General features: G+C 40.5%; 2 protein-coding genes across 7 annotated transcripts; one reads left to right on the top strand and one right to left on the bottom strand.

The window, feature by feature from the left end:
- Positions 1-3,352: 3,352 nt before the first annotated feature.
- RMI1 (RecQ mediated genome instability 1) lies at positions 3,353-7,614 on the bottom strand. Of its 2 annotated transcripts, none has more exons than XM_081930251.1 (2): positions 7,501-7,614; positions 3,353-5,763 (listed from the first exon to the last, which is right to left on the bottom strand). In XM_081930251.1, the coding sequence occupies exon 2, from the start codon at positions 5,727-5,729 to the stop codon at positions 4,005-4,007; it is 1,725 nt and encodes a 574-aa protein (XP_081786377.1). In that variant the 5' UTR covers positions 5,730-5,763; positions 7,501-7,614; the 3' UTR covers positions 3,353-4,004. The 2 variants fall into 2 exon arrangements, with proteins under 2 accessions (XP_081786377.1, XP_081786376.1); XM_081930250.1 differs by lacking the exon at positions 7,501-7,614 and adding an exon at positions 7,202-7,304.
- Positions 7,349-24,805, top strand: HNRNPK (heterogeneous nuclear ribonucleoprotein K). Of its 5 annotated transcripts, none has more exons than XM_081930253.1 (16): positions 7,349-7,492; positions 9,640-9,703; positions 9,807-9,879; positions 10,683-10,780; positions 11,418-11,474; positions 12,757-12,800; positions 13,683-13,755; positions 14,712-14,825; positions 17,591-17,719; positions 17,908-18,209; positions 18,516-18,570; positions 20,635-20,685; positions 22,340-22,361; positions 22,441-22,523; positions 22,833-23,002; positions 23,731-24,258. In XM_081930253.1, the coding sequence occupies exons 3-16, from the start codon at positions 9,831-9,833 to the stop codon at positions 23,762-23,764; spliced, it is 1,281 nt and encodes a 426-aa protein (XP_081786379.1). In that variant the 5' UTR covers positions 7,349-7,492; positions 9,640-9,703; positions 9,807-9,830; the 3' UTR covers positions 23,765-24,258. The 5 variants fall into 5 exon arrangements, with proteins under 5 accessions (XP_081786379.1, XP_081786382.1, XP_081786378.1 ...); XM_081930256.1 differs by lacking the exon at positions 7,349-7,492 and adding an exon at positions 7,694-7,824 and having other exon boundaries at positions 23,791-24,805; XM_081930252.1 differs by lacking the exon at positions 7,349-7,492 and adding an exon at positions 7,694-7,824.
- Positions 24,806-27,396: the final 2,591 nt, after the last annotated feature.

Here is a 27,396-nt window from a genome sequence, read left to right as displayed (position 1 = left end):
ATATAGAGTCCTTTTGTAGGTTTTCTATCGGTAGGAGAAAATAACAATAATAATAATATTTTTTTATTTATACCCCGCCCTCCCCAGCCAAGGCCGGGCTCAGAGCGGCTTACAAGCAATAATAAAAACAAGATGAATGATTACAACTTAAAAACAAAAATAAAATACAACATTAAAATATTAAAATGTAGCCTCATCGCAGGAGGAGAAAGGAAAAAGGAAAAAGAAAGAGGGGGAGGGAATCAAATTGGCTCCAAGCCAAAGGCCAGGCGGAACAACTCTGTCTTACAGGCCCTGCGGAAAGAAATCAGATCCTGATATTGAGAAGCAAAGCAGCTAGTAAGCCTGATCTTTATTAACTGATGCAACAGGGTGCTCCCCCCCCCCACCACAGGAGAGAGGAGGAGGACCCCGAGCCATGCGTACAAGCCCTTATATAGACATTTTAAATTTCCTGCCCTGGACTCCAAGACCACCCCCAGAAACATCATACATACATCACAGAAAAGGTGGTCTACAAGAGAAATCGGAATGTGTTGTTTTGACCCTGCCTGCTGGGTTACCTGTTAATGGTCACTTGACTGGATTACCTGGGGAGCCTGGCCATCCTTTTGTAATGATACAAATTCCTGAGCCAGGTCACAGGCTCACCCTATTCACATCTTAAATGTGCCCTTAAGGCAGGATTTGTGAGGACAGAGACAATGGGGAGGTTTCTGCATTTCCTTCGACCTTGTAGAGAAATATTTGAGGTGATTGAAAGAGTCAGAATGGCTTTAGGACTTTTCCAGTGGGTTTTGGACATGTGGTTTATATATTTATATATGTGTTTGCTTGGTACATTTATGAACATTTATTATATAAAAGACCTAAAAATTCTTATCTCACACACACACACACACACACGGGAACAGTTAGGGCCAGAGGCAACCGCAATTGGGGGGGGGGGGGGACATCATGATGTCCTGATATCATGCTTGTGGGTTTTATACTTCCCTCAAGATGAGCAGAAACTTCCCTGACTTTGAGAAGGAGGCTCCAAGGCTCTTACAGGATGCTGGAGCCCTCTTCCCTCCTTCCCAAAGCTGGGTGGGCTTTGGGAAGGTGGCAGGAGAGCTCTTGGACCCCTCAGAGCATCACACCTCCCTCCCTAAGCTGAGCAGAAGCTTCACTGGCTTTGGAAAGGGGGCACCAGGGGAACACTTAGGGGACAAGCCTAGCCCCCCTAATCCACAGATCACATGCCACAAGCCACATTCCTTTCTTGACAACATTTTAGGGGCCGCACGGCAGTGATGGCCGAGGCCAGAAAAAGCAGGCTGAGCAATGAATGTGAATTTCATGTTAGTGCAGCAGGATAGTGTCTACACACTTACACATCCCTCTCTATTCTCCATTCAGACAAGCAAGTTATTATCAGAGTTCAAGGACACGTTTTCTTCTCAGAGGTTTTAATTTCTGTTTTAAATTTTATATAATGCGCATTTTATTTAAGCTCCTTTGAGACCTAGATGATGTGAAAATTTTAAAGAAATGGATTTTCCTGAAATCAGGAATGCAGGTTTCATATGTTGTTCTGCGGAGCAGTTCCAAAAGTCAAAAGGTCCCCTCGCCACCCACTCTGATTATTTCAGTCAATCTCCCTTCCTTTTTGGAGAAGAGATTTTGTGTAGAAGTGGCTGCACCCAATCTTCCTTTTGGAGATTCTTTTTTTTTTTAGGGCACATGTGCCAACTCCCTGAGCACCCACAAAATTCCCCTTGAAGGGACTGGACACTCGCACATTTCAGTGCCAGAACCATGCACACTGCATGCCACCCACGGCCCTGGGCACCCATAGTTGCAGAGCCAAGCTGGTTTGGGGGCAAAAAACAGCCCTGCGAGGTTACTGACCCAAGGTAGGAAGTGAGCAAAGAAAATGATGAGTTAAGTGCACGTGCTCATAGTATTTTCTTTTTGTTTATTAAGGCCATTTGTGATTCAAATCCTCCACCAATCTATTCAGCATTCCTCAAGCATGCCCTCTCTTTTTTCTTTACAAGGCAGATTAGCAAGAACAGGGTTTTTTTTGCTGCAGCACTGGGGATACCTGGGGCCTTTCTCTCGGGCTGTGGAGCATGGGGTCCTCAGAATACAATGGCCTCTCAGCTGACTTTCCTGTTAGCTTAGAATAACTCTGTAAAGGTTCAGACCTAGAACGTACCTTGAACTACAATCTGCAATCTAATTTTTTTACTCATATGTGACCATTTTCTTGTCTTTCTCTTAGTTGAGCAGGTGTAAGAAAAGACAGGGCTCCTATAGTGGAATCAGTTTTGTAGGAGCAGGATTTGGGGCAGGTATTGGTTATCATACAGAGGGTGTCTGCAGAAATTCCCTTCTATAAAACTACTGTATTAAAAGGTATAAGGTAGAAGTTGCTTCTGGAAATCTTTTCTTTTTTTCTAAATCAAAGATTGAAAATGGTGAAGATGCCACCACTACAACCCAGTTTAGGTCAGTGTGACTCATTTGTTGCTCCCAGTGCGCCAGCTGAAAAGAAGTATTCCAAAAGTATTAGGATCAACCAACCCAATTAATTATGACTTTGACAAGCTTACAAAATAATGCAAGCACTCAGTGTGAAGAACTTACATATTTTATCACTAAAGGTACAATAAACCTGAATGATGGGGGATATGCAAAATATCTGTGTCAGAAATGCCATCCTGAGAGATGCCTGGATCTCCCGACAACAAATGATCACAACCTGCAATTATTGCACAAAAAATAATTGCCTAAAATGCTTTGGATCCAACTGGGTTGACTCACAATGGATGATTAAATAAACTCAACTATCAGCTATTTTAAGATTCTAGATATTATCTGAGCTGTTTGACTAATCAGTGTTTATAAATAAGATCTGCTAAAGGCACATAAGTCCTAACACTGTTGCCACGAAAATTTTAACAACCTTAGCAAAGAGGGAGATCAGGTAGCAATGGTTTATCCTGCTAGCTCCTTCTGCTTTCTCTACTCCTTGGGCAGTAGTGTCCAAACTTTTTTCAGGCCCGTGAGGGCCGACCAAAGTTCAAAGTTGTTGATTTTTTTTAGGATTTAAGTTGTTGAGGTTTTTTTTAGGATTTTACCCCAGGAAATAAACTGCCACAGGGGCCATATTAAATCCTACGGGAACCAGACGGAAGAAAATAGGGGCTCTTACACTTCGAATAGTTGTGTAGAAAAGGGAATTTCTATAGGTGCAGACTGTTATGCAAATTATACCCACTGAATTTAAAGACACAGGAGCCTAGTCCTCTGTTCCAGGCTAGCTTGGTTGTCTTTTGTGTTTCAGCTCAAGACATTGGTCCACTAGGCTTACAAATAGTTTTATTTCAGGTTTTTCAAAATGAGTAAGATAGAAATGACATGATGCACAAATACCTTAAAAGTAGCAGAAAAACACATTGCAAATTGAACAATTCTGACTTGCCCATCACAACAGTTTAAGCATCAATTTACTTTCAGAAAGCTTATGAAGTCTTAGAAATGAGCTCCGGTAATACTGGATTTTCACTTACAGTGTTTCCAAAACCTTCAGTTATGTCCAACAGTGTCGCTTAGCCGATAGTAAGGCTCTCATCAACAGAACAGGAGGTAAGCAATTTTGAGTGATTCCCCCTCCCTCTTGCAGCCCCCACCACCTAAATCCACTCCAGAATGTTGAAGGACCCTCCAAGGCAGATGTGGGGTGAGGGCATAGCTGAATATTGCTTCACACTGTTATCACTGGCTATAACTCTTGTTTTTTCCTGATAGCATGAGAAAGTATTTTTGAAAAAACCAGCACAAACCTTTGTTAAAATAGACAAGTACTAATGGAAACATGCCACAGTACTAAAGCATTTTCCTACTACCCCACTGATTTTTTCTGAATTCAAGCACCCACAAAACGGCATTTCACCTAATAACTAAATATGATTTGTGATTTAACAATATTATGGGATCGCAAACAAAAGTTTTACTTAAATGCAGCATGTATTTAGACGTTCTTTTAAATTACTGAAATCATTTGCATTAATGTCTTGCAAAACTATTACTGTTGCTTTTGTCTGAGAAGGGTTAAATTTGATGGTCATCAAACAACAGAGGTCTATTAGTGCTAGTTGGCAATTCTGTAAACCTTCCTTAATTCTGGGGCCTAGGACAGGATCTTTCTTTAGTTGTTTCATTTCAGCTGCTGAAAACCCGATCAAGCTTGTTAGAATCTCATCAGCAAAATCAACTTCTAAATAAGCTGTACCATCAGATATTTTTGCTGATAAACTTGAAAAGCCACCACTGCTTGTTAGATTTCTGGTAAGAGTTACTATGAATGCTCTAATTTTCAGAGTTGTAATAGCCTTGGGCTTGTTACTTAATAAAACTGATAAATATGTGAAGGGAAGGGCATTTAAATCAACTTTGTGGCACTTATTTTGTATTCTGCAAGTCTGTTCAGGTTGGGGATATTGTTCAAGTTCTACATTAATGTCTGTTAGCCTATTGTTAGAATTATTGGAGGGCTTTTCATTGTTTTTCTCTTGTACCATCATATTTCCAAAACGGCCTTCCATGTTTTTGCTTCTCTGGGCATTATGTTTCATTAAAAAATCTCCTGTGCTTTCTTCATGTATATCACACATTATTGTTTCACCAGATTCCCCTTCTTTGATAAGGTAACTATTTATGCTAGAGCTTCTATTCAGAGCCTGTATCTGTTCTTGCATGATCTCTTCTTCTAAAAGTAAATCATCCTCCAATGGAAACTCGTAGAAATCTCCTTCCATGTTTCCCAGAACTGGAACACTTTGTTCTTCATTTTCTGCAACGAATGCTGCAGGGTCTTGCTGCAAACAGCTTTCAGTAGTGGGAAGCAGAGATGTGGTGGAATTTAATCTGGTACTTCCGGTGCAGCATCTACTTTCAAAAGGGGCTTCATTTATCATTAATTCTTCATTTTCCCCAAGACTTGCCAGAAGCTCTTCATCAGAAGGGCCCACTTCATCAACAGGTATTGAAATGTCACATTCAGCAGCATTTGATTTCTCAGCATTAGGATTTCTGTCTTCTTCTCTAATAAGCCTAGCAAGAACTCTTTCCTCAGAGTTTTCCTCTACAAGGCTATCCACTTCACCCCCCAACAATCTTACATTTTCTGGTTTAAGCAAAAGAACACCTAAGCGATATGCAACTTTCCCCTGTATCATAACCTTTGTCCCTGGAGGAAGATTGCTATGGAGAACAGGAATAGGCTGGTATTCCATGCCTTGAATGTCATGGATGCCATCTGTCAGTTGCAGCATCAGCATTCGAGTAGGCTTTGCTTCCCAGGGCCTCGATGTTCCCTGTGTATTAGCAGTTATTTCCTCATTTACAGTATTTTTCTTTCTTATCTTTTGCAGTTGGGAATAGGCAGGCTGACTCACATCAACAAGTGAATCAATCTGTATGGAATAAAAGCTGTTCAATTCTCCCTTTGGATTGTTTGAAATGCAGTCAGGCAGAACTGGGTATTCGAGATCTCTGAGATCTGTAAGAAGCCACTGCTCAAAAACTTGCTTGTTAATAGAAGCCTGAGCCAAACTGCCACTGCCATTTTCTTGTTGAATCCAATCAATACACGCTTCTAGCCATGGTGCAGGAACCTTCACATGCCATGTAGATGAAAGCCAAGTTTCCACTCTTGCTGCCAGACCTGATGCAGTCATTTTCTTTTGAGGTGAAAGGAAAACTGTGAATGCCCTGGAATGAAACAAAATAGGTTTGCTGACTTAACTAAGTTTTTACTAAATGTCTGATTAAACAATCTATTGCCTGTGGAAACTCATGCAGCAAAATTTAACCAATCGTAACCTATCTGGTAAGCTAGCCAAGTAATTTGCCAGCTCTACCTGTTCTTTTAGCGAAAGTAAGTTGTTCTTAGGTCAGCAACTGAGCAGCTAAAAGTATCCCCCCCCCCCAAAAAAAACCCACTATCATATGATTACTACATTTACCGGACTAGAAAAAAACAGAGTTATGGTACCCAAATATCATCTCTTTCTCACAATTTATTGCCAGGATTTTAGGCAGTGTCTAACAGCCCAACCCTATGCATACTTTCCTCAGAATTTACTCCTTTAGTACAGAACTATACTTCTCCAACACCCAATGCTAATTCTAGACAACAGAGATAGTCGGTTGGCCACTGCCATAACCCAGCACTGCAGAACAGAGAAGGAATGAAGAAGCAAGGGATAGAAAACGGAGAAGCAAAAGACAGAAAGAAGAGCAGGGTTTATGAAACCATCTGAATATGTATAGTTCTATCCTAAATATATTCCGATGTTACCCCAACTGAATTAAGGAGTTCGGCCCTATCAGCAAGACTGTGTGAAGCATTAGAGAAATCAATCCACAAAGCATTTACTTTGAGGTAGAGGCAGTCACTTAACTAAAACCACAGCAAGATGAATGATGTGTGAATGACCAGGTCACCATGTGCACATGTGCAAATCTTATGCAATGAAATGAAAACACGCACAACAAAAATGTTAAAGGAACCAAAGCAATGGAAAATTGGGGTGGGGCCGTAAAAATTCTCGAAATGATGGACACATTTTGTTGACTAGAAAACCCTTCCTAGCATTGTATTAGAAAGTGGCGGTTTTCTAACTTTTTTAAAAAAACCTCTTTTTTGCCTTCCACAGCAGTCTGAAATGCGAAATTAAGCACATGAGGTGAAAGTTGCCCTCAGAGAATTAAAGGTTGGTGGAGTTTTTTGCCTTTTTCTTCATTTGTTCTACAAATTATCTGAAAGGCAAGCTAAGGAAAGGTGGTGTTGTCTTTCCCCCTTAGTTTTTTTTTATTAACAAATTTGCGAGAATGGGCTAAATATTACAGGGGAGGCTCTCAAACCTCGTGGCCTTTGCAATCAGACTGCGATAGGGATTCCCCACAGCCAACATTTCCATAAACGGATTAAGACTGCACTACTTCCAACCAGCGAACATTTAACGACAGCGCAACTCTTTTTGTTTCCTAAGCTCAGCTATTTATTTATTTATTATTATTATTATTATTAAGAAAGCTTAGCCCATGGGGTACGCCATCCTCTCAATCCCCGCTCCCCGGACTCCGCGGGACCCGAGAGCAAGGGGAGAAGAGAAACCCAAGGCTGCCCCTTTCCCCCGCCACGTACGTGAGAAGCGCTCGACTCGCGTCCTGCCGCCACACGCGGGTCCCCTCCGCCCTCCCCCGCTTTTGTTTTGAGCGCCAAAGCGAACTTCCCAGGCTCGCGAGAAGTCCGCGAGACGAGACGGAGTTTACGCCGGCGCCATTTTGTTTCGCTCCGTCTCTCTCGCTCCCTTTCCCCTCACGCGCGACCTCGGATCAGTTCCGTTCTCCTTGAAGCCCTTCGCCCCCTTGTCATTACCGTAACGATATTCGGACTGACCGGACTGCTTTTTGTTTTGTAATATATATCTTAAATGTAAGTACCAAGCAGTATGTGGAGCAGGGAAAATGGAAACGGCCAGGGGATAAGAGGACTGGGATGACGCCTCAGCCGCCCGGCCGGCCCAGAGCCCCGTTTGCGGGGTTGGCGCCGCGGCAGCCGCCACGGAGGGCGGGCCCCGGCACCACAGCGTGCCTCGCTTCGAGAAGGGCGGCGCCGTCAGCCAATAGGGGTGCGGCGGCGGGGCCGGCGAGCCAATAAGCGGGCGGCCGTGGCTTGTGTGAGTGTGCGCGCGCGCTACGGCTGCTTTCGGCTCTTTTCTCTCGCACTCCTTAGCGACGGATACGGCGGAGTTAGTGCGCTGCGCGGTAAGGAGCCGAGGGGGCTTTTTCCCCCCTCAGAGATTTTCCGTTCGCGGCGGTGGCGGGGTGTGTGTTTCAAAATATTTCCGTGTGCTGGGTCTCCGCCGCGTCGGGCCTAGGAGGTTTTCGGGGCGCTTGTGCCTGAGGGGCGGGTGAGCCTGTGGGGGAGGGGCGACGGGAGGCCCCGCTAATGGCGGCGAAGGGGGGGGGGAGGCCGTTTCGGCCGTTGCGCTACGTGGCGCCGCCCGCTCACCGCCACGGCGCCCGCAGCCGCCCGGGGAAAGGGAGGCGGCGCGAGGAAACAAAGCTCCCCGGGTTTTGCAGCGGCGGCTGCTGCAGAAATCATGGCGGCCGCGGTGGGTGGAGAGGCGGCGGGAGGCGTTTCCTTCCCCTGTCGGGCCTGGCGGAGCCCAGCAGCCCCGGCGCTCCCCGTAGGCTTTTCCCGCTTGAACGGAGCGAGGAGGCGCCGGGCCTCTTTTGTGTGTCTTGCCTGTCGGGCGGGTGGGCCCTTCGCTCGGGGCCGCCGCGTGGCGTTACTCCTTCCGCTCCCGGCTCCTCCTAGCAGCTCGTGGTCGCCATTACAGCCGAAGCTGCTCTTGAGAGCCGCCATTTTTAGTCGCGTTGCTCCCCAGTAAAGGCAGATCAAGCTTATGCAACTAGAGGGAATCTTCCTTCGCTCCCCGCGCGACCCGTTTATTGGGGGTTTGTTAGCTTTATTTTGACGGGTTGTGGCGAGGGTTGTTGCGGTTAAATTGGGCCCTCCTGAAGCCTCGACTTCCCTAACGGAAGTACTTGAGTGTCTTGGGCTGTGGGCCGCCTTGTCCGCAGCGCGACGGGGAGGAGAACGGGGCAATCCTTTTTGTTTATTGGGTCTGTGACACCTTCCACCCCCGTGCTCTCCACCTAGAGCCAGTGTTCATAGATCGTGTTCTTGCTTGGCACTGCCTACCTGGTACAATAGCTCCTTCCCTCTTGCTAACACCGTTAAATCGCTTTAATTGAACTCTACGTTATGGTAGATCCCGAAATCCGTTTGTATATTGCGATTGTATGTGTTGGGGTTTATCTTGTTTTCCTCAAATCAAATGACTTGCACCAAACACAAAGATGAAATAGTAAACCAAGGTGCAGTGGTAGTGAGAGGTTTTTTTTGTTTGTTTCGTGTTTTTTTAAAGCAATAGCCAATTTATGGAAGTCAAGACACTTCTTCCGAATGATCACAACTATTTTCTGCAGTTTATCACACACAGTTTATCATCAGTTGCAATACCATGGAAATGAATTCAGTTTCTTTCACTTTGGTATAGGAGTCCCTGGCTTATATTGAGCTTTATTCACTGTTGCGTTGCTTTAAGAAGAAATAGCGCCTTTCAGAAAATTGGACAAAGGGCATGTTTTTCATTTGAAAATAAGTTCTGAAGTTTTCTAGGATAGAAGTTGCAACTAGCAAAAAAATTGAAGGTGGCATTAATTAGCTGAGAAAACTAATCAGATCTGAGAAATCATTCAGAGGAATTGCTTTAGTTCCTGAAACTGAGAGAACTTGGCTTCAGTAAGAAAAGTGAACGAGCATTAGTGGTTTTTTCCTGTAAAACTAGAGTGAAGTCAAGATTTTGCATGAGATGCAATTCATGATGGGCTGCAAATAAAGATATTTGATATAGTATGTACTCTTACACAATTCTTCAGAGAGATTAACTTAGGAGAAAAGAGGCATTGTTGGACAGACATTTGATATGTTTCTTTTTTTTTCTGTATTCCGGAATACTGAACTGTAAAATAATGAACAAGACCAAAATGGCTGTATGTTGCTTTTCATAGGCTGGCTGATCTTTGATCCCGCCCAGAACGTTTAAGGTTTGCTTGGCGAAGCTATATAATACTGGTAAGTGCTGGAAACCAAATGTCACTTCATTTCTTTAGCAAGCTGCAGAGTTGGCTGCTCTCTTCTAAGCACTTATGGGGTTTTATTTATTTTTATTTGACAGGTTGTATCTGCGAGGCTAAAAATAATGGAGACTGAACAGCAAGAAGAGACCTTCACTAATACAGAAACTAATGGTAAGCTATCTTGTATGTAATCAGAAATTACAGCTCTTATATGTGAAAGTAGTAACTGTATGGAATATCTGTCAAGGGTTCAGAATTTATAAATGCCATGTCCAGGCGTGAATAAAAATCTCGTTTACAATCTGCACTGCAGCCACAGTAGACAATGGATGTTGGTTTAATAAAAACCTAAATTAAATGCTGCAACCAGGTCCTATTCATTGGTCATTTTAACATGTGGATCGCTCAGATTACTGAGGGCATTTGAATCGCCTGGGGGTTTTGATTTCCAAATGTTGTATAGACTGAATACATTTCCAGTGTAGATACTCAAAATTATTACATAAATGATGAAAAAAACCTTGGTGTATTTAAAATTGTAACCATAGTGAGTTATTTTACATTCCATAATTGATAATCCCAATATAAGCATTTTGATGGGTTAGATGCTAATTGGTATTGTTACTGTTAATGTGACTAAAAAGCTAACTTCACAACATACGGACTTATAGTTAGGTTTTTTAGAGCTTTCAGTAGAAACGGACAATAAGGTTACTTTGTTGTCTCTTCTATTGCACTTACTGTCTGGCTGTTCATTAAAGCTAAAAACAGTACTGAACAATATGGATTTGCCAAGCTTACTTTTATTAATGCTGTTAGGATAGTAATTGTTTATACCTAATTAGCCTTGGCTTAAACTTTGAAATCCCCACATTTAAAAGACTCCTTATTCCATTTAATAAAATGACTTGTGCCCTACAGCTTGTAGAAGCTAAAAATTTGGATTGTTAATCCTCTCTTTTCTAAAATATTAGGCAAACGTCCAGCTGAAGATATTGAAGAGGAACAGGCCTTCAAAAGATCAAGGAACACGGATGAGATGGTGGAACTACGCATTCTGCTTCAGAGCAAAGTATGTTCTGTTACATAATTTAAAAAAAGTTATTGAGTATGTGGTATTTTGTTGTAATAATTTTACTATCCACAGTTGAGGATGAATAGTGTTCAGAATAAAAAGAATACCTGATAATCAGTTTAAGCATACAGGGGTTATATCACAGAACTCTTAACAGATTTCTGTTTGGAGAAACAGCAAAATGTTTCTGCCATGTGAGACAATAAACCTGATTTTAAGAAGGACCTGACATTTTTAAAAGAAAAGCTAAAGCTGTATGACATATGCTTTTCTAAATTTTGGCAACGGCAGCTCATTTGTAGGGTTGAAAGCTGGTTCCTAGTTAAGCATTACAATATTCTGTCATAACTTGTACCGTATTAAAACATATCATTAGTATTTAAATTTGAGCAAATATGCATTAATTGTTTGAATTTATTTTTTATCAGGAAACCAAAGGCAAGTCTCTTATGTTTGCTATAGTAACTTAAAGCTCTGTGTTTAGGTTGGATTTATTTGCCTTACCCACTTTTAAAAATCTATCTGAGAGGTTTACTAAAAGGAGTGTTAATGTCAGCTTCCATGTCCAATCACAGCCTTATTATCATAATTGTATTTGTGAAAATCAATTTCAATTTTGACTTTTTTTTAATAGAATGCTGGAGCAGTGATTGGCAAAGGTGGCAAAAACATTAAGGCACTTCGTACAGACGTGAGTATTTACAAGTTAAACACTAATAATTTTGCATAGCTATTGTGAAAATTTTATATAGGTGTCTAGTACAAGCCACTTGTATTGATTTTTTAAAAAATCTTAAGTGTCAGGATATTCCATTCATATAATTAAAACACAGAATAATTCATATGGAAAAATTCCTGTCCCTTATTTTACAAAGCATTAAACTAAACTGTATTTCATTGCTTTGGCTTGCAATACCAGAGAGCTTAAGCTTCCAATTAAAATAATTCAAACCTGGATGGCCATTCTTTATCGAGCTATAGAATTAACTTTGCTTAAACAGTCTATCTCTTCAGGAGAGAAGTGTTCAGACTGGCATGATACTATGTGCAGAACCGTTTAGCTCCATTTAATCTGGAATGAATTTTTCATGAACATCACAATAAATATACCTACCTTTTTATAGTGGGTTGACTCCTGCGAATAGACACTTTCAGTATTAAGTCTCAATAGTTAAACACTATGCTTTGTAAAAAGCAATTTTTTATATTGTGCATAGTCTTCAGTTTTTGAAAGTATGATATTGGTATTTAATGAAATATTTGGCACGATATCATTTCACATTGTGTTTGATATTTTCATTATATTGTAAAACGCCTGCAGAATGTTATAACTGTCAACTTTGGTTACTAGATCTGAGGTATAAGAATGAACTTGGGTAGTAATCACATGTGCATTAACTGACCTTTCTGAAGCTAGTGTACTTAAAAATTCACCTGCCTAAATCTAGATTCCATACATATAATTCATGGATTAGTGGCTTTCCCAATTTTCCCAGGATTTCAGTAATCTGAATCTCTACAGATTTTGTGTCTACCCTCACGAGCCAGCCTGCTACTGCAACTTCTAATGTTAAAAGTAGTTTAGGCCAAGTAACTCATTTTTACGGTCCATAACTGTTAAGCCACAGTCAATGTAGCTATCCGTTATTGTGTTAGTCTTCAGAACAACTTAAGCTTGTTTCATTGAGAGTAATGAGTATAGTTTGTATTAAATTAAAATTTATTGCTTTTCCCCCTCTTCCCTCTCCTTGTTTTTTTGGCCATATATCTCTCCGTTGCCCATGTACTGGATCGACATGCCCCTGCGTTGCCCACCATGACGTTGGCCCATCCGCCCCTGAACGCCCATGTGAAAACCCTGGTTGGCTATGCCCAAAAATGTGCTCGTTGCCAAACGGGTGCCTTACTTGACAACTTCTGATTGAATGCCCATGCCCAATGCCAACATCCACGAACGCCAATGACCAATGCAGTACAATGCCAGTGTTTCAGTCCCAGACAGCAGTGGCCCCGAGCGGTATGTCCCAACAGTTTATGCCTCACTGCCTGATTAGAAAGAGAGAAATGTATATTATTACCTGCCTTTTATATAATTAAATAGTATCCCCGTAGACGGTGTATTGTTTTTTTTAAGTTTTCTGTCTTATTTTCCCCATTAAGTCTTTTTTGTCACTGAACTTTTACGTGAGTTGCCCACCCAACAATCCACTAATTTTATTTCAATGGAAGGAGCACAGCTTCAATTGTTGTATATTTGCTGCATTGTAAATCAGATTGTTTCAAAATAGTCTCTCGCTCTGCTCTGTCTTTGTGGTCCACCTTGCTCCCCCAGCATTGCCTGTTCATAATTTTTTCTGATGAAATGCTAACTCCTGGTTCACTCTCCTTCACTTCTCATTTGTGTTGTCTTTTTTGTCTTGCATTTGTATTCGTTTTCTTGCAGAGCCCATTAGTAACCTAATTTCTAACTGGTCTCATAACCCTATTCCAAATATAATGTTCACCACTTGCATATTCCCATGTTCCCTATGAGAAGGTGTGCCAGTTTAACAATGTAATAGTGAGGGTATCCTAAATTAGTGGTGGCGGGGAACATGAGTATTCACTCCTGCTTTCAGTTCTTCGTTAATTTCTTGTCCACTTAATCTGACTCCTTCCAAGAAACTCATTCTCTTATCTCCAAAACCTTATTTTAAACTTGTATCATTTATATTATTGGGCATAAACAAAGGTGCATGTGCTGTATCTTCAGTAAAAGGTTTACTTAAGTGGGGAATATTAACTCGTAAGTTCAGCTCTGTAAAGTTGACTTATAACACATAAAATTATGAATACACAACTTACTTTACCTTTCCCCCTATCTTATTTGTGACACCTGATGCTTAATGCTATTTGACAGCATACTGAGTATAAGTGCAGATATCGAAACAATTGGAGAAATCTTGAAGAAAATTATCCCTACTTTGGAAGAGGTAAGTGCATATGGGTGTATACATCTGAATGACGAGCTTCAAATGCTGTTGTTTTCTGTCGCTAACTTGCCCTCTATTTAAAATACAGATATATGTCCTAATTGGAGTGTCAGCAAGAGTTGTTTGTGTATAGCACACCAAATAAAATTAAGTTTGAAATTTTAATGTACTGAGGCAGGCCATAGGTCCATGTAACTCAGTATTGTTTTGTATTTTGATTTTATTGTGTGAACCGCCTTGTCATCTCTGGGTATAGGGTGGTATATATATTCAGTGAATAATATTAATCATCATCACCTTGTCTACACTGATAGCAGCTCTCCGAAGTTTAAGAGGGGACTTTGTCAGCCCTTTCTGAAATGCCAAGGCTTCAACCTGGGAGCTTTTTATATACAAATTCTATCACTGAGCTGTGGCCCCTTATTATCTTGGGGTGCATTATCAATAGCAAGGTCACTGCGTGTGGTCATAGACCTTGATAGTAGGGAGTGATTTTATTTTTCCTATATGCTGGATATTCCTTGACTTAAATAAAACCCACTAAGAATGGTAATCTCTGGCTGGGAAAGTATTTTAGGCTGGTCTACTTACATATGCACTCCTTCCAGTGAGATTTTCTACTTGGAACATTAGGAACCCCTGCCCCCCACTACAATATCACAGCTGTGTTTGAAACACCTTTTACATTTTTAAAAGCAGTTGGCTGGACTGCATAAACTTGTGTTAGAGTAAAATCAGGCCCCTGAACTCTTGAAGAATGGTACTACTTTAACATTTAAATTGTAATATATAAATGTTTGGAGAATGATGTCTGGATTTAATGGGTGATAGGTACTGGAAGTTGGAAATCAGAAAAAGTAACAGTATGGTATTGTACTGGGTAGTAAATGGGTACTTATTCAAGCAAACATCTTACTGACTGCTTTTCTCATTCTTCACCCTGAATATGTCTATAGTATCAACATTACAAAGGAAGCGACTTCGACTGTGAGTTAAGGCTGTTGATTCACCAGAGTTTGGCTGGAGGAATTATTGGTGTCAAGGGTGCTAAAATCAAAGAACTCAGAGAGGTAACATAATTTTTGTCTTTTGATATAAGCATAGTTACCTTAAAAATAATCACTTTCTTGAAGATGATGTTCAGTTCATAGCTGTTACTAGTCATTGGGTGGCAAGAATGCCTCAACCTTACTAGAATTTATTCATCTTGTGCTGCTAAAGAATTAGAAACCCAAATATGTGATTAATTTAGAAACACAGAGTTTCCTTTCAGTAAAAGAAAGTGTAGAGAAAGAGATCAATTTTATTCTGGTTTTAACTTTGGTTACTGAAATTGATGACAGTTTCTAATACTTGTGTAGTATCTGAAGCTGTTTCTCATTGTACAGCTGAAATGGCTAGCGCAAAAGGTTTGTGGGTGCCTGATCCCCTGGTGGAACTTGTACTCCAGAGATTCTAGAGAAACAACTTCTTAGCAGTTACTGCAAAGGTGGTGGTGTCCACATAATTTGTACACCATAGTTGGAGGTTCACCAAAATCTGAGCCTGTGTAGTAGCGTCACTAAGTGTAAAAATGGAATACGGAATCTATAGAGTGAAAACATAGCCTAATAATTGTCAAACACTTCACAGTGGTCTTTGTTAATCACATTTCACTCCTGGTATAAGGAACCAACTTGGGCTGCTGACAAAATAGCTCCTTAGAGATTCACTCTGTTTCTGGAGTGCAGGCCTCTCTATAAATTAGGGTTCCGAGGCTGAAAAGTCTGTCTTTGATTTGAGCACTCATGGGGAATACCGGGACAAATCCAACTACAGTGGTACCTCGGCTTCAGGTTACAGAAGCTTCAGGCTACAGACTCTGCTAAACCCAGAAATAGTACCTCGGGTTAAGAATTTTGCTTCAGGATGAGAATAGAAATTGTGTGGTGGCGGCGGGAGGCCCCATTAGCTAAAGTGGCCCTTCAGGTTAAGAACGGACCTCCAGAACGAATTAAGTTCTTAACCCAAGCTACCACCGTAAACATGACTTGTATACAACTTACGAATGTGTTTAAAGTTGATGATAAAAGCAAGTAGATCTGCCACAATTGTGTCTGCACAGTTTTGTTCAGCAGACCTTTTTATGACTGTTGAAGTGCTTTTGCAGCCTGGCAATCTTTCACTGGAAAATTTTGAACCTTTACACTCATTGTGAAGACTTTCTTTTATTCATTTTATTAATAAAGGACATTGTTTCATCTACTCTTGGAGGCAATAGTAAGACCAGTGTTGCAGAAGCTCGCTTGATCCTCAATTAATTAAATACTTAAAGTCAAACCATTTGCTAGCTGTGGTGGCTGAGCACTCAATTATTTAGACATTTAAAGACCAGGGTTTGGTGCTGGGACTTCTTTGGCTTCATCTTCTTTCTGCATCTTTGTAGGAGAGAAATTGAATGTGGCCCTTTTGAGTGTCTTGCACGCTTTGAGGTTATTGAGAAAATTAAAAATATCACCACACTTTATTTCAACACTGAGTTAGAGGTTTTTTGCAATGGTTCCTTCTATTTCGTTGGGACACTAATGTACTTCTCGTCGTTGGCTCTTGTGGACTTCTGTCGGGGTTTGTCCTAACTAAAACTGCTGAAAAAGTTCATCTTGGATTTTGGAGCGGATTCATGATGGTCCAGCTCAATTTATTCTGAAGCATTTGTGGCAATATTCCTTGAATCGCTTAGCATAATGTAGCATGCTATTATTACTTAGTAAATAGTAATACAGTCGTACCTTGGTTTTTGAATGCCTTGTTGGTTGAACATTATGGTTTCCCGAACACTGCGGCTTCCAGTTGAGTGCAGGAAGCTCCTACAGCCGATCGGAAGCTGTACCTTGGTTTTTGAACATTTTCGGAAGTTGACTTCCTGAACAGATTCCGTTTGAGAACCAAGGTACAACTATGCTTAGCATGTCAGTAAAATGTCCAATTTAGAAGAACAGGGTTTGTTGGTAGCCCCAGAAGTAGTTCAGGAAAACTGCTTTGTGATGTGGTCATGTTACACTTAAAAGAGCAGATACGCAATTGGGAGTGTTCCTACGTCCAGGCCTTCTATATCAGGTGGAGTTGGTAGCCAGGAGTGTTTGTCTACTGACTTTGGCTAATGTACCAATGGTTTGAATGCCCGCTAAAGGAGGATTGTGCAGGCTCTAATACCCTCTTGACTGGACCACAGTAATGTGCGGCAACTTGGAACCTTTACTTGGAAACTTTACTTGGTTGGTTAGATATGTCAGCTGACAGAAGCTTATAATAATAATTTGCTGGTGCTCTTCTGGCAAGAATTTTTTTCCCCCAGACAAAATTTAAGCCCAGATATCAAGCTATAATGCAGTTAATATATCATAAATGGTTGATTTAAGGAATAATCTTTGGAGGGAGTATGTGACATGTGTAGCCCCTCATTTGGGTTGGATGTAAGTTGTGGAACCAAGCATGTGAAAAACCATCAGTTCTGCTTTTAAATGCATTTTACAAATTTCTATTTTGAATTAGGGAGGAAGGAAGGAAACTCAATAGGGGTGGGACCATAAATCATTCCTGTATTGTTGAATTTTAAAGATATCAAACAGTGAAAAGTAGGTGAACCATAAGTAGTGTAATTATATGGTTTGTATGTACAAGCCATGAGAGTGCATTTTGAGAATGGAGTTTTCTTAGCTTTTCTTAGTTTGTATTGTTTGTGCCGCTACTTGTTCAGCATACAAATCTCAAAAACAAACTATGTTAAATAGTTTTCAGCTTTCTCATTGGTTAGAGTGGATTCTAAATAATTTTTTACTTGAAATTTTCTTGGCAGAACACTCAGACCACCATTAAGCTTTTCCAAGAATGCTGTCCTCATTCTTCTGACAGAGTGGTGCTAATTGGTGGAAAGCCTGATAGAGTTGTGGAATGCATCAAAATAATACTGGATCTTATATCAGAGGTAATTTAATCTTTACAATAATTTGTTTTCATACCCCCCACGCCTTTTTTGTGCAAAGATAGTTGCATTTTTTGCTTGAAATAAGCTATACATGTAACTTCAATAATTGGTAGTCTTTTAATATATGTGTTAAAATATAATTGTGGGAAATGTTCAGAAGACTAAAGTTGTTTTCCTTTTTTTATTAGTCACCAATCAAAGGACGTGCACAGCCTTACGATCCAAACTTTTATGATGAAACGTACGACTATGGTGGATTTACAATGATGTTTGATGACAGAAGGGGGCGTCCTGTGGGATTTCCAATGCGTGGCAGAGGAGGCTTTGATCGAATGCCTCCAGGTCGTGGTCGTCCAATGCCTCCACGAAGAGATTATGATGACATGAGCCCTCGCAGAGGACCTCCTCCCCCTCCTCCAGGCCGTGGTGGTAGAGGTGGCAGCAGAGCTCGCAATCTTCCTCTTCCTCCCCCTCCTCCTCCCAGAGGCGGGTACGTCAACATTGTAATGATTCAGAGTGCTTTTATAGAGCAGTCTTGAGCTAACAGCTGCTTAGAGTAAGGCTTGTGCTTAGCGGAGAACATAGTAGTTAATAAATGGAACTGGATTTTATATTTGTTTTAAGTGGGATGGATAGATTTATAAAACATGAATTTGTGACATATTAGTCTAAAAGTTAAAAAACCCTGATTGCTTTATCTTCAGCAAATCAATTTGCTTATTTATGTATTTGACAATGTATTTATGTGAGACTTTAACTTGTAAACACTCTAAATTATATCATTTGCTTTCTTAAGGGACCTTATGTCTTACGACCGAAGGGGCAGACCTGGTGATCGCTACGATGGAATGGTAAGTTATGTTCAATAGGATAGCTCCAAATACAGTTTTTCGGTAATTGGGTATCTTGAAAGCATTGTTTTTTGTATGACTCAGGATATCAATGACCTTTTACAATTTTACTTTTCACAATTAACTTTCAGTTTTCTTTAGGAAAATGTTCATGAATCTTGAGTATTTGGAGACTTTAATAGTATTGTAGTTCAAGTTTTTCTCTTCATTGGCACTTGTGTACTTGGAACAGAGCTTTTGAAACTGTGACACGACAGGTTAATGTGTTGGCTGCAGTCTGTAGGCTTTCCTGGGGCTGGAAAGGGGTTAGTTTTACCTCCAGTTTGCTAGTAAAACTGAATTACTGTGTCACAAAATGATGCATGTCTAAAAAGTATGTTGCCAGCATGAGAGGTTTGGAAAGCTCTGACTTAGAGGATCTTAACCTTCAGGGTTAGGAACATGATTCTAATTGTGGGTCATCTTTTTCAAAATGAGTAACAGTTCTGATGAGGAAGAAATGTATTTTGACCAAGTTATTTAGGTCAGAATCATGTAGGACTGTAGTTCCATAGTATTTTATGTTTGCAGTATGAAAGTTATATTTTACTGCTACCAGTTACCTGAGAAAAAGGCCCATTGACTTCAGTAGGATTATATCTGGGTGAGCAGGTATAGAATTGCACTGCAAGGCTCTTAGCGTATACAAGATTTCAGCCTAATTTACTGTGTACAGAATACTTCCTTCCCGCATGCCTAAATCAGAATTTACGCTTTCTTAGGAATTACCAGAGGGGAAATGAACTCAGTAACTGTCCATAACACAAGTTCATTGAGTGACTCAGAAGCAAATGAATTACAGTATAAATTTTAATAGAGTAAAATTACATAGTAATATAGTACAAATTAAATTAAACCCCAAACTGTATTTTAACTTAAAACATGTAATAACTGTTTGATACATTGAACCAAGTCAGACTTATTTAAGGTAAAGGCACCCCTGCCCGTACGGGCCAGTCGTGTCTGACTAGGGTTGTGCGCTCATCTCACTTAAGAGACCGGGAGCCAGCGCTGTCCGGAGACACTTCCGGATCACATGGCCAGTGTGACGAAGCTGCTCTGGCGAGCCAGCACCAGCGCAGCACATGGAAACACCGTTTAGCTTCCCGCTATAAAGCTGTACCTATTTATCTACTTGCACTTAAGGGGGCTTTTGAACTGCTAGGTGGGCAGGAGCTGGGACCGAACGACGGGAGCTCACCCTGCCGCGGGGATTCGAACCGCCGACCATACGATCGGCAAGTCCTAGGCACTGAGATTTTACCCACAGTGCCACCTGTGTCCCAGACTTATTTTTTATGTTTTTTTATTCGGGGCATTGTGAGAGAATTTATGTAGGTAATTGAAAAAATAAGAGCATGTGCAAAGGCAAAATCACGTAAACCCAGGAAACCCCCAGAACTACTCCCTCACCCTGCACAGTCATCCAAACTTGTCCAGAGCAGGCCTTGGCTTCTGCCTTGCTTTCTGAGGAAGGCTGTGCAAGGCCTTGGAGGCATCCCATAACCCTTGAACATCCTTCCCAGAGGCTGGTAAGCAGTAAGGTTTTCCCTGCCCTTCTTTTATTTCTTTTTTGACTGTCTTCCCTGGGCCCCAATTGTGTAAGTAAATTATGCATAAGTGGTGGCCACTGCTCACTTCTCACACAATTGGATTTACCCTGCACCCCCCACCAAATCTCTAGGGATTCTCAACCTTTGTAACAGAATGGGGTGGTCTGCATGGAGAAGGTATGGATAAAGGAGCATTCTCTGCATCTGATTAAAGTCAATTCTGCTTGCATATGGACTTCACTCGCGTTGCTTAAGAGCTGCACTTGGCTGCAGAATAATATAAGTAGTGCATATGGAAATTGCCTTAAATTGTCACCTGTCAAGCTTGTTTTGCATATATTCTAACATGCAAACTGGTTTATGCAGTCTGTATCACATAAGTTTACAGGCATGTAAGCTTTATGATTTATGAGTCTATAAAGTCCCAAATAACTTGTTTCAAATGTATTTTTTCTTTCTTTTCTTTGGCAAGATGATGCAATGTCATGTCAATGCTTGCGATGACATAGAAACGCCAGAAATGGTGAGTACACTAATTAAAAAGCCTGCTTTGATTGGTGTTCTTGATGATAGGAGAGAGGCAATAAGGAACTGGTTTTGCGCATAAACTGCCATTGCTAAAAGCTTCCATTTGGGGGTTTGCTGGATTTTAAGCAAGTAATATCTCCTACATCTTCTCCTAGAAGCTTGTAGTTGAAATGGATATGTTTAAATTAAACTCAGATACTTGTAGAGGGAAAGGAAACAGTTGCCTTAAGTATGGATGATGCAAAATTTCCCACCTACTGCTGAATTTGTACTGTGGAATTCCTTCTCATATACTCTTTCAATCCCAGAAATGTTACAACATATTGTTTGTATAGTTAAGTAATATGGGATGAATGAAACATTAAAATACCTGAAGCAGTGATTTGAGTTCCTTATCTTAATGTCTCCTGAAATGTGTGTGCCTCTAAGTTGGCAACTGAAGACCTGAAAGATTCCAAAATGGGTTTTTTTCTCTTAATATGTTGTGTGTTTGATTGGCTTTAACTGAAAATGTTCAAAAACTTTTATAAACCTGTGTGCGCACACTGCCATGATGAATGTATGCATACCCATGTGTATGCATAGGCTGCTTAAGCTGGGTGGGGACGGAGGGAGAGCTTGCCAGTGCACCAGGAAGGCATTCCATCACATGTTAAATTAGTGGAGCTCAATTTGTAACATACCTCTGTCTAGAACTGAGAGTGTCTTGAGTGTTGATTGGAATGTAATTAACATTACTGCCTGCCTTTTTTGTACAAGGTTGTCAGAATGTTAAATAGGGGTAATAGACTAGTATTGAGGGCTATATAGTTTAGTCATTATCTGGTATTGGAATCTAAACATTTCCACTAGAATTGTTATCGCTGACTTTGCATGAATCATGCTGCATAAAATACGCCTGGTCAGTTACTGATTTGGTGTTCTCCGTTGGAAAGTACAGTGGTACCTCGGGTTACAAACTACGCTAACCTCAGGTTAATAACTTAAACTCAGGATGAGAACAGAAATCACGCAGCAGCGGGAGGCCCCATTAGCTAAAGTGGTACCTCAGGTTAAGATTGGTTTCAGGTTAAGAACAGACCTCTGGAACAAATTAAGTTCATAACCAGAGGTACCACTGTATTTTGAGATTGTTGAGATACCTAGATTCATTGGGGAAGAAGTTCCACAATGCTGGTGCTTTGGTGGTGAAAGGCCCTTGTTCTCTTTTGAAATCCAGAAATGCACAGATTTTACCTATGGTTTTATGGCAGAGGTCCAGTTATATATAGGTAGAGCTATATAGATATATATATAAAGGTAAACGGACCGCTGATCATTAGGTCCAGTCGTGACCGACTCTGGGGTTGTGGCGCTCATCTCGCTTTATTGGCCGAGGGAGCCGGCGTACAGCTTCCGGGTCATGTGGCCAGCATGACTAAGCCGCTTCTGGCGAACCAGAGCAGCGCACAGAAACGTCGTTTACCTTCCCGCCGGAGCGGTACCTATTTATCTATTTGCACTCTTGCGTGCTTTCGAACTGCTAGGTTGGCAGGAGATAGTTATAGATACGGATAAAGATATCAGCTGTGTAGAATACTTTCGTTAGCTTCCATGTTACATGAAACAAAAGCTGCTAAGACTTTTTCTTTTTGTTTCCTTTTTGCTAGTTCGAGGGTGGATCAGGATATGGTAAGTTTTAATGCATGTGTACTATATACAATTTACTGTTCAGTCATTAAAAGAGCAAGATGCATACGTTTTAAATCAGACTATTCTTATGCAGGGGGCCGTGGCTCTTACGGTGATCTTGGTGGACCCATAATTACAACACAAGTAACAATACCCAAAGATGTAAGTATATTCCCTGTAGTTAAAATATTTTCAAATAAACTTTGTGACATACGGTTTTTTAATCATTGTGCAGTATGTTAGACTTACTGTTACCTTCGGGATTATATGTTAAGCTTGTATTCTGCTTTGAAGGAAATGGGTTGAAAATTTCCTCCCCAACTTGTTATTGAACATACTGTCCAGGAGTGCTGCCTAATAAATTGTCATATTGTGTAATGGTATGTTTTTGTACTCTGGTAATAACTTTGTATGTTGTAATATTGCAATTACTAGCTGCCGCTAAAAAAAAAACCCTCACTTTTTTTCTAGCTGGCTGGTTCCATTATTGGAAAAGGAGGCCAGAGGATCAAACAGATACGCCATGAATCAGGAGCTTCAATCAAAATTGATGAACCCTTAGAGGGCTCAGAAGATCGGATAATAACTATCACAGGCACACAGGACCAGATTCAAAATGCACAGTATTTACTGCAAAACAGGCAAGTTGCATAGAACTGCAGCTGTAAACTAAATGTGTAAATTATTACTGAACTTTGTCTCTTGTATGGTATGCCTTTTTAAAGAAAGCTCTTTTAAAAACAAAAAACACCTTTATGCTGGTAGTGTATACTAACTTCTGCACTTCGTAGTATGCCTTTCTCTTCTGTTTTCCATTCTTACTCTATGAAGACACCCTCAAAACTAATCTTGCTGGAAGTGACCTTAACCAAGCAGTCCTCATTTCTCTGGTGAAAACTGCTGCAAAAAACCTACTTGTAATCTATTACATAGAGCCTGTAGAAAATATAGAAGATTTCAGTGGATGTTGGTCTAGTTCTGTGTGGAAGACTAGTGATTTTGTTGTTTTTAGATAACCAAATCGACAACAAATCGCAGTCTGCCATATGGCACAGACCATGCCTCTACAGGACAAGTTGAAAACTATTGGTGCTGTTAATGCAGCATTTCACACCTCACTGGCATTGCTTCCTTTTCTGCCATCTATAACAGCTCTAGGTTGTACTTGCTTTATTTCCTCTAACATCAGCTGTCTAGTGAGCATTTTGCAATGTGTAACTTGTCTTTTTGAAAGTAGATAGCTACTAATTACAAACTGTAAAATGTATTGTCTAATATTTATGATTGTGTAAAATGTATTGCAAATATTGATTCAAGTTGTTTGTTCAACCATTCTAATACATGCCTTTTTTTTTCTTTTTCCTTATAGTGTGAAGCAGTATGCAGATGTTGAAGGATTCTAATGCAAGATATTTTTTCTTTTTTATAGTGTGAAGCAGTATTCTGGAAAGTTTTTCTAAGACTAGTGAAGAACTGAAGGAGTCCTGCATCTTTTTTTTTTCTTAAATCTGCTTCTGTTTAAAAAGCCAACATTCCTCTGCTTCATAGGTGTTCTGCATTTGAGGTGTAGTGAATTTTTTTTGCTGTCACCAGATGTAATGTTTTTAGTTCTCTACATATAGGTGGGTGGGAGTGGGGTGGCTTGCAAAACTAACATTGGTATTTTGAAACAGCAGCAGAGAAGGTGGATTTTATTTTTGTTCTATGTTGGTTGTAAACTGTAATGTTTTTTCTGTCACTTGTGAACCATCTGCTTTATACCTTTTTTGTTTTGAAGAGGGAGAAGAGTACTGGTAGTTCACTTACCTATCCCTGGCATCCATTCAAAGCAGTGTGCAGAATGTAATGCTCTTTTGTAAGATGTTTTATGATTTTAAAAATAAATTTAGTGAACCAATTCTTGCAGTCATTTTTTTAATGCATACTTCTGTAGCTAAAATACACTCTCTACACCATTAATTGAGCTTGGCTTTTTCCCTATACCAGAGAAGCAGAACACCCAATTTCATTGTTTTGGCAAATTGGGAGTATTGATAATGCACTGACTCCAAAGTTTGATGTGTGAAGAAACTGAGAAATATTGAAACAGTTTTACGTTCTTGTTACTCCAAATGTATGCCCCTAATTATTGTACTGCAACTTGTTGGTTTGAATAAAATTTCACAAAACTTGGTTTGTCATGGAATAGCAATTAACTGTAGAGGCTATTGGAATTTTAGTCATTTCTAGCATTGGCAATCTTGCCCATATCCAACTGTAACTTGTTTAAAATGTTTCTATTGTATAAAAACTGAATGACAAAACAGTTGTATCTCACTGTTTGAGTTGCATAGAAAATGTGTGTGGAATCAAAAGAACCTGGATATTTTCATGTAAAAATCTCAGCATTTGTATTAATAGTTTACAAGTTTATTTGTCTCGAATAAACATTGTAATAACATCCAGCTGCATGTAACTTCGAGGTTTCAATATTTACTCTAGGTCTAATTCTCTACAGACTTAAAATATTTTCCTCTTTGTGTTTCACAATAAATTAAAAGATAAATTGAAATCTACCATGCCCCTCTTTCTTAGCTCTGAATGCTACACTGAGAAGCTGTAGAAGAACATTTGCCAAAGATTCCTTCATTTGAGATACCTTTAGTATTTAAGGAAGAACATCTTCATGAGGGCTTTTTGCAAAACCCGATCATGTAAGTGCTACTTATGTCAAAGTTAAAAAACGGCATATAAAGTTGCAAGTGGAGAGGAAGCTGTGCTGCAGTGGAGTGCTTTAGAGCAAAAAGAACAATCTAGATCTGGATTGTCTGGCAGATCTCTGAATATGAAGTGGATCGGCAGTGATACTTGATACCCCATTGGTGAAAAGAAGACTTGGATTAATCAAAAGTGGATTTTCAGGAGTACAGAAGAGCTCCATTCAGTTTTGGTACTCAAACGGATATTTTTGGACTATTAAGTTTTATGCCAATTGCACTAAGCTCTGATTAATGGAACTTTAGGTTTTCACAGAAAATGAAACATCCTTGCATTAGAGTGTATTTTTAATACCTCTGGTGAAATTCACCTAAAACAAAAGACTGCCTTTAGCGCTGGGTGTTTGCATTTCATGGAGGGGGGAGGGGGGTCACATCCTGCATTATGCATCAGGATTTGAGGCTCTTGTGTCCTATTTCTGAACATTGAGTAAATGGGTCTTTAATCAGAAGATTTAGGCCCCAGTGTACAGTGGTACCTCTGTTCACAAACTTAATCCGTTCTGGAAGTCCATTCTTAAACTGAAACCGTTCTTAAACCAAGGTGTGCTTTCCCTAATGAGGCCTACCACCACTGGTGCCCTTCCACTGTTTGGATTCTGCTCTTAGAGATAAAATTCACAAACCAGGACACTACCGGTTTTGTGGAGTTTGTTAACCGAATCGTTTGTAAACGGGACTGTTCTTAAACCAAGGTACCACTGTATTTGCTGTAGCCTTTGGCTATGTTGCCTTTTAAGTGTGATTAAAGGGAAAGATGATTTTTGACCGGGGATGGTACTTTTGTCAAGATGCTTATTTTGTCCTATGGTGTTTTCATGATAACAGTTACGTCCCAACAGGTATGGAAGGGATGCTGCAAGCAAATATTTTGCCTCTTCTAAACTTCCTTTAGGGGAAGGGTGGGCAGAAGGCAGATGGGGCATTTTTGGAGTACTGGAATGGGTTGGTAGCCCCTCCTAAATGGGGCCGCTGAAATTGTGAAAGGGAGAAAAACATGTAAATGTGAGCTCTAGTTCAACTACTGAAGCCTGTTCAGAACAGTACCTCCCCACTCTCCTATGTTCCCCTTCCTGAGTTCCAGCTGGGGACCTGGGTTCTAGTGAAAACCAACCTAGATCCTACGAGACTGATGTCTGCTGACTCTTGCTCTAAGGAAATAAATTGTAAAGGAAACGAAAATGTAGGAATTTTGCAACCATCATAATAAAGGACTCAGTTTGATGGCACGGTTAACATTTCATTAAATGCAACTACAGTACTTCTAAAAAAAAAAAATCATTTATCAGGTTGGGATCCCTTTCTACTAAGAATTGAGTTCTTCCTTGCCCCTACAACCAGGCTTTTGAAAGGTTTGCAGAGGAGTGATACTTTTCTCACGAAAGGAGGCAAGAATCTTGAGTTTACAAGTGAAGCCTATAGTGTGAAACAGACTCGCAAAGTCACTGTACTGAATAAGCTAGAGCCTGTTTTCTTGCAGGTTGTTTAGACATCGTCATTTTTCATTTATTAAATGCATATATAATTAAATTTGACATCCCACCACTATCCCGTAGACATAGGTTCGACGATAAGTCTGTACTTGTTCAATCGTTTCCACTTCCAGTAGGGCTTTCCCCATGCTAAGAACTGACGTGCTTCAGCTTTTGCTCGAATGCAGCAAGTTCCCCTTGGAACAGTAAAACAAAGGGGATCATCCCTTCCAAAGCCCTTTTCCGATTGCAGGAAGGACGGGGGGTATTGGCCTAGGAATTAGCAGTTCGAGGAATACAGCCCACTGCACTTGGCAGTGCAAGGGATTGGGGTTGGGTTCTTAAAAGCGCCACCAAGTAATGTGCATAGTTGGGCACAGGCTATTTAAGCTGATTTTTAAATAAATTCCAGCAACCTTCGAGAAAGTCAAGCTGAGCAAGTGATTTGCAGGGACTGGAAGCCCCAAACCCCTTTGATGGGTGCAGGGCAGATTTAGGTTTGATGAGGCCCTAAGCTACTGAAGGCAATAAAAAGGTAAAGGGACACCTGACCATTAGGTCCAGTCGTGGCCGACTCAGGTTGCGGCATTCATCTCACTTTACTGGCCAAGGGAGCTTGCACACAGCTTCTGGGTCGCGTGGCCAGAATGACTAAGCCGCTTCTGGCGAACCAGAGCAGCGTTACAGGTAGGTAGCTGTGTTGGTCTGCCGTAGTCGAAACAAAATAAAAAAAAATTCCTTCCAGTAGCACCTTAGAGGCCAACTAAGTTTGTTATTGGTATGAGATTTCGTGTGCATGCAAACTTC

This window comes from Podarcis melisellensis (assembly GCF_964234715.1).
Source record: "Podarcis melisellensis genome assembly, chromosome: 11".
Lineage (NCBI taxonomy): Eukaryota > Metazoa > Chordata > Lepidosauria > Squamata > Lacertidae > Podarcis > Podarcis melisellensis.
The sequence above is the reverse complement of the archived record's forward strand: the minus strand, read 5'-3'. Positions and strand labels throughout refer to the sequence as shown.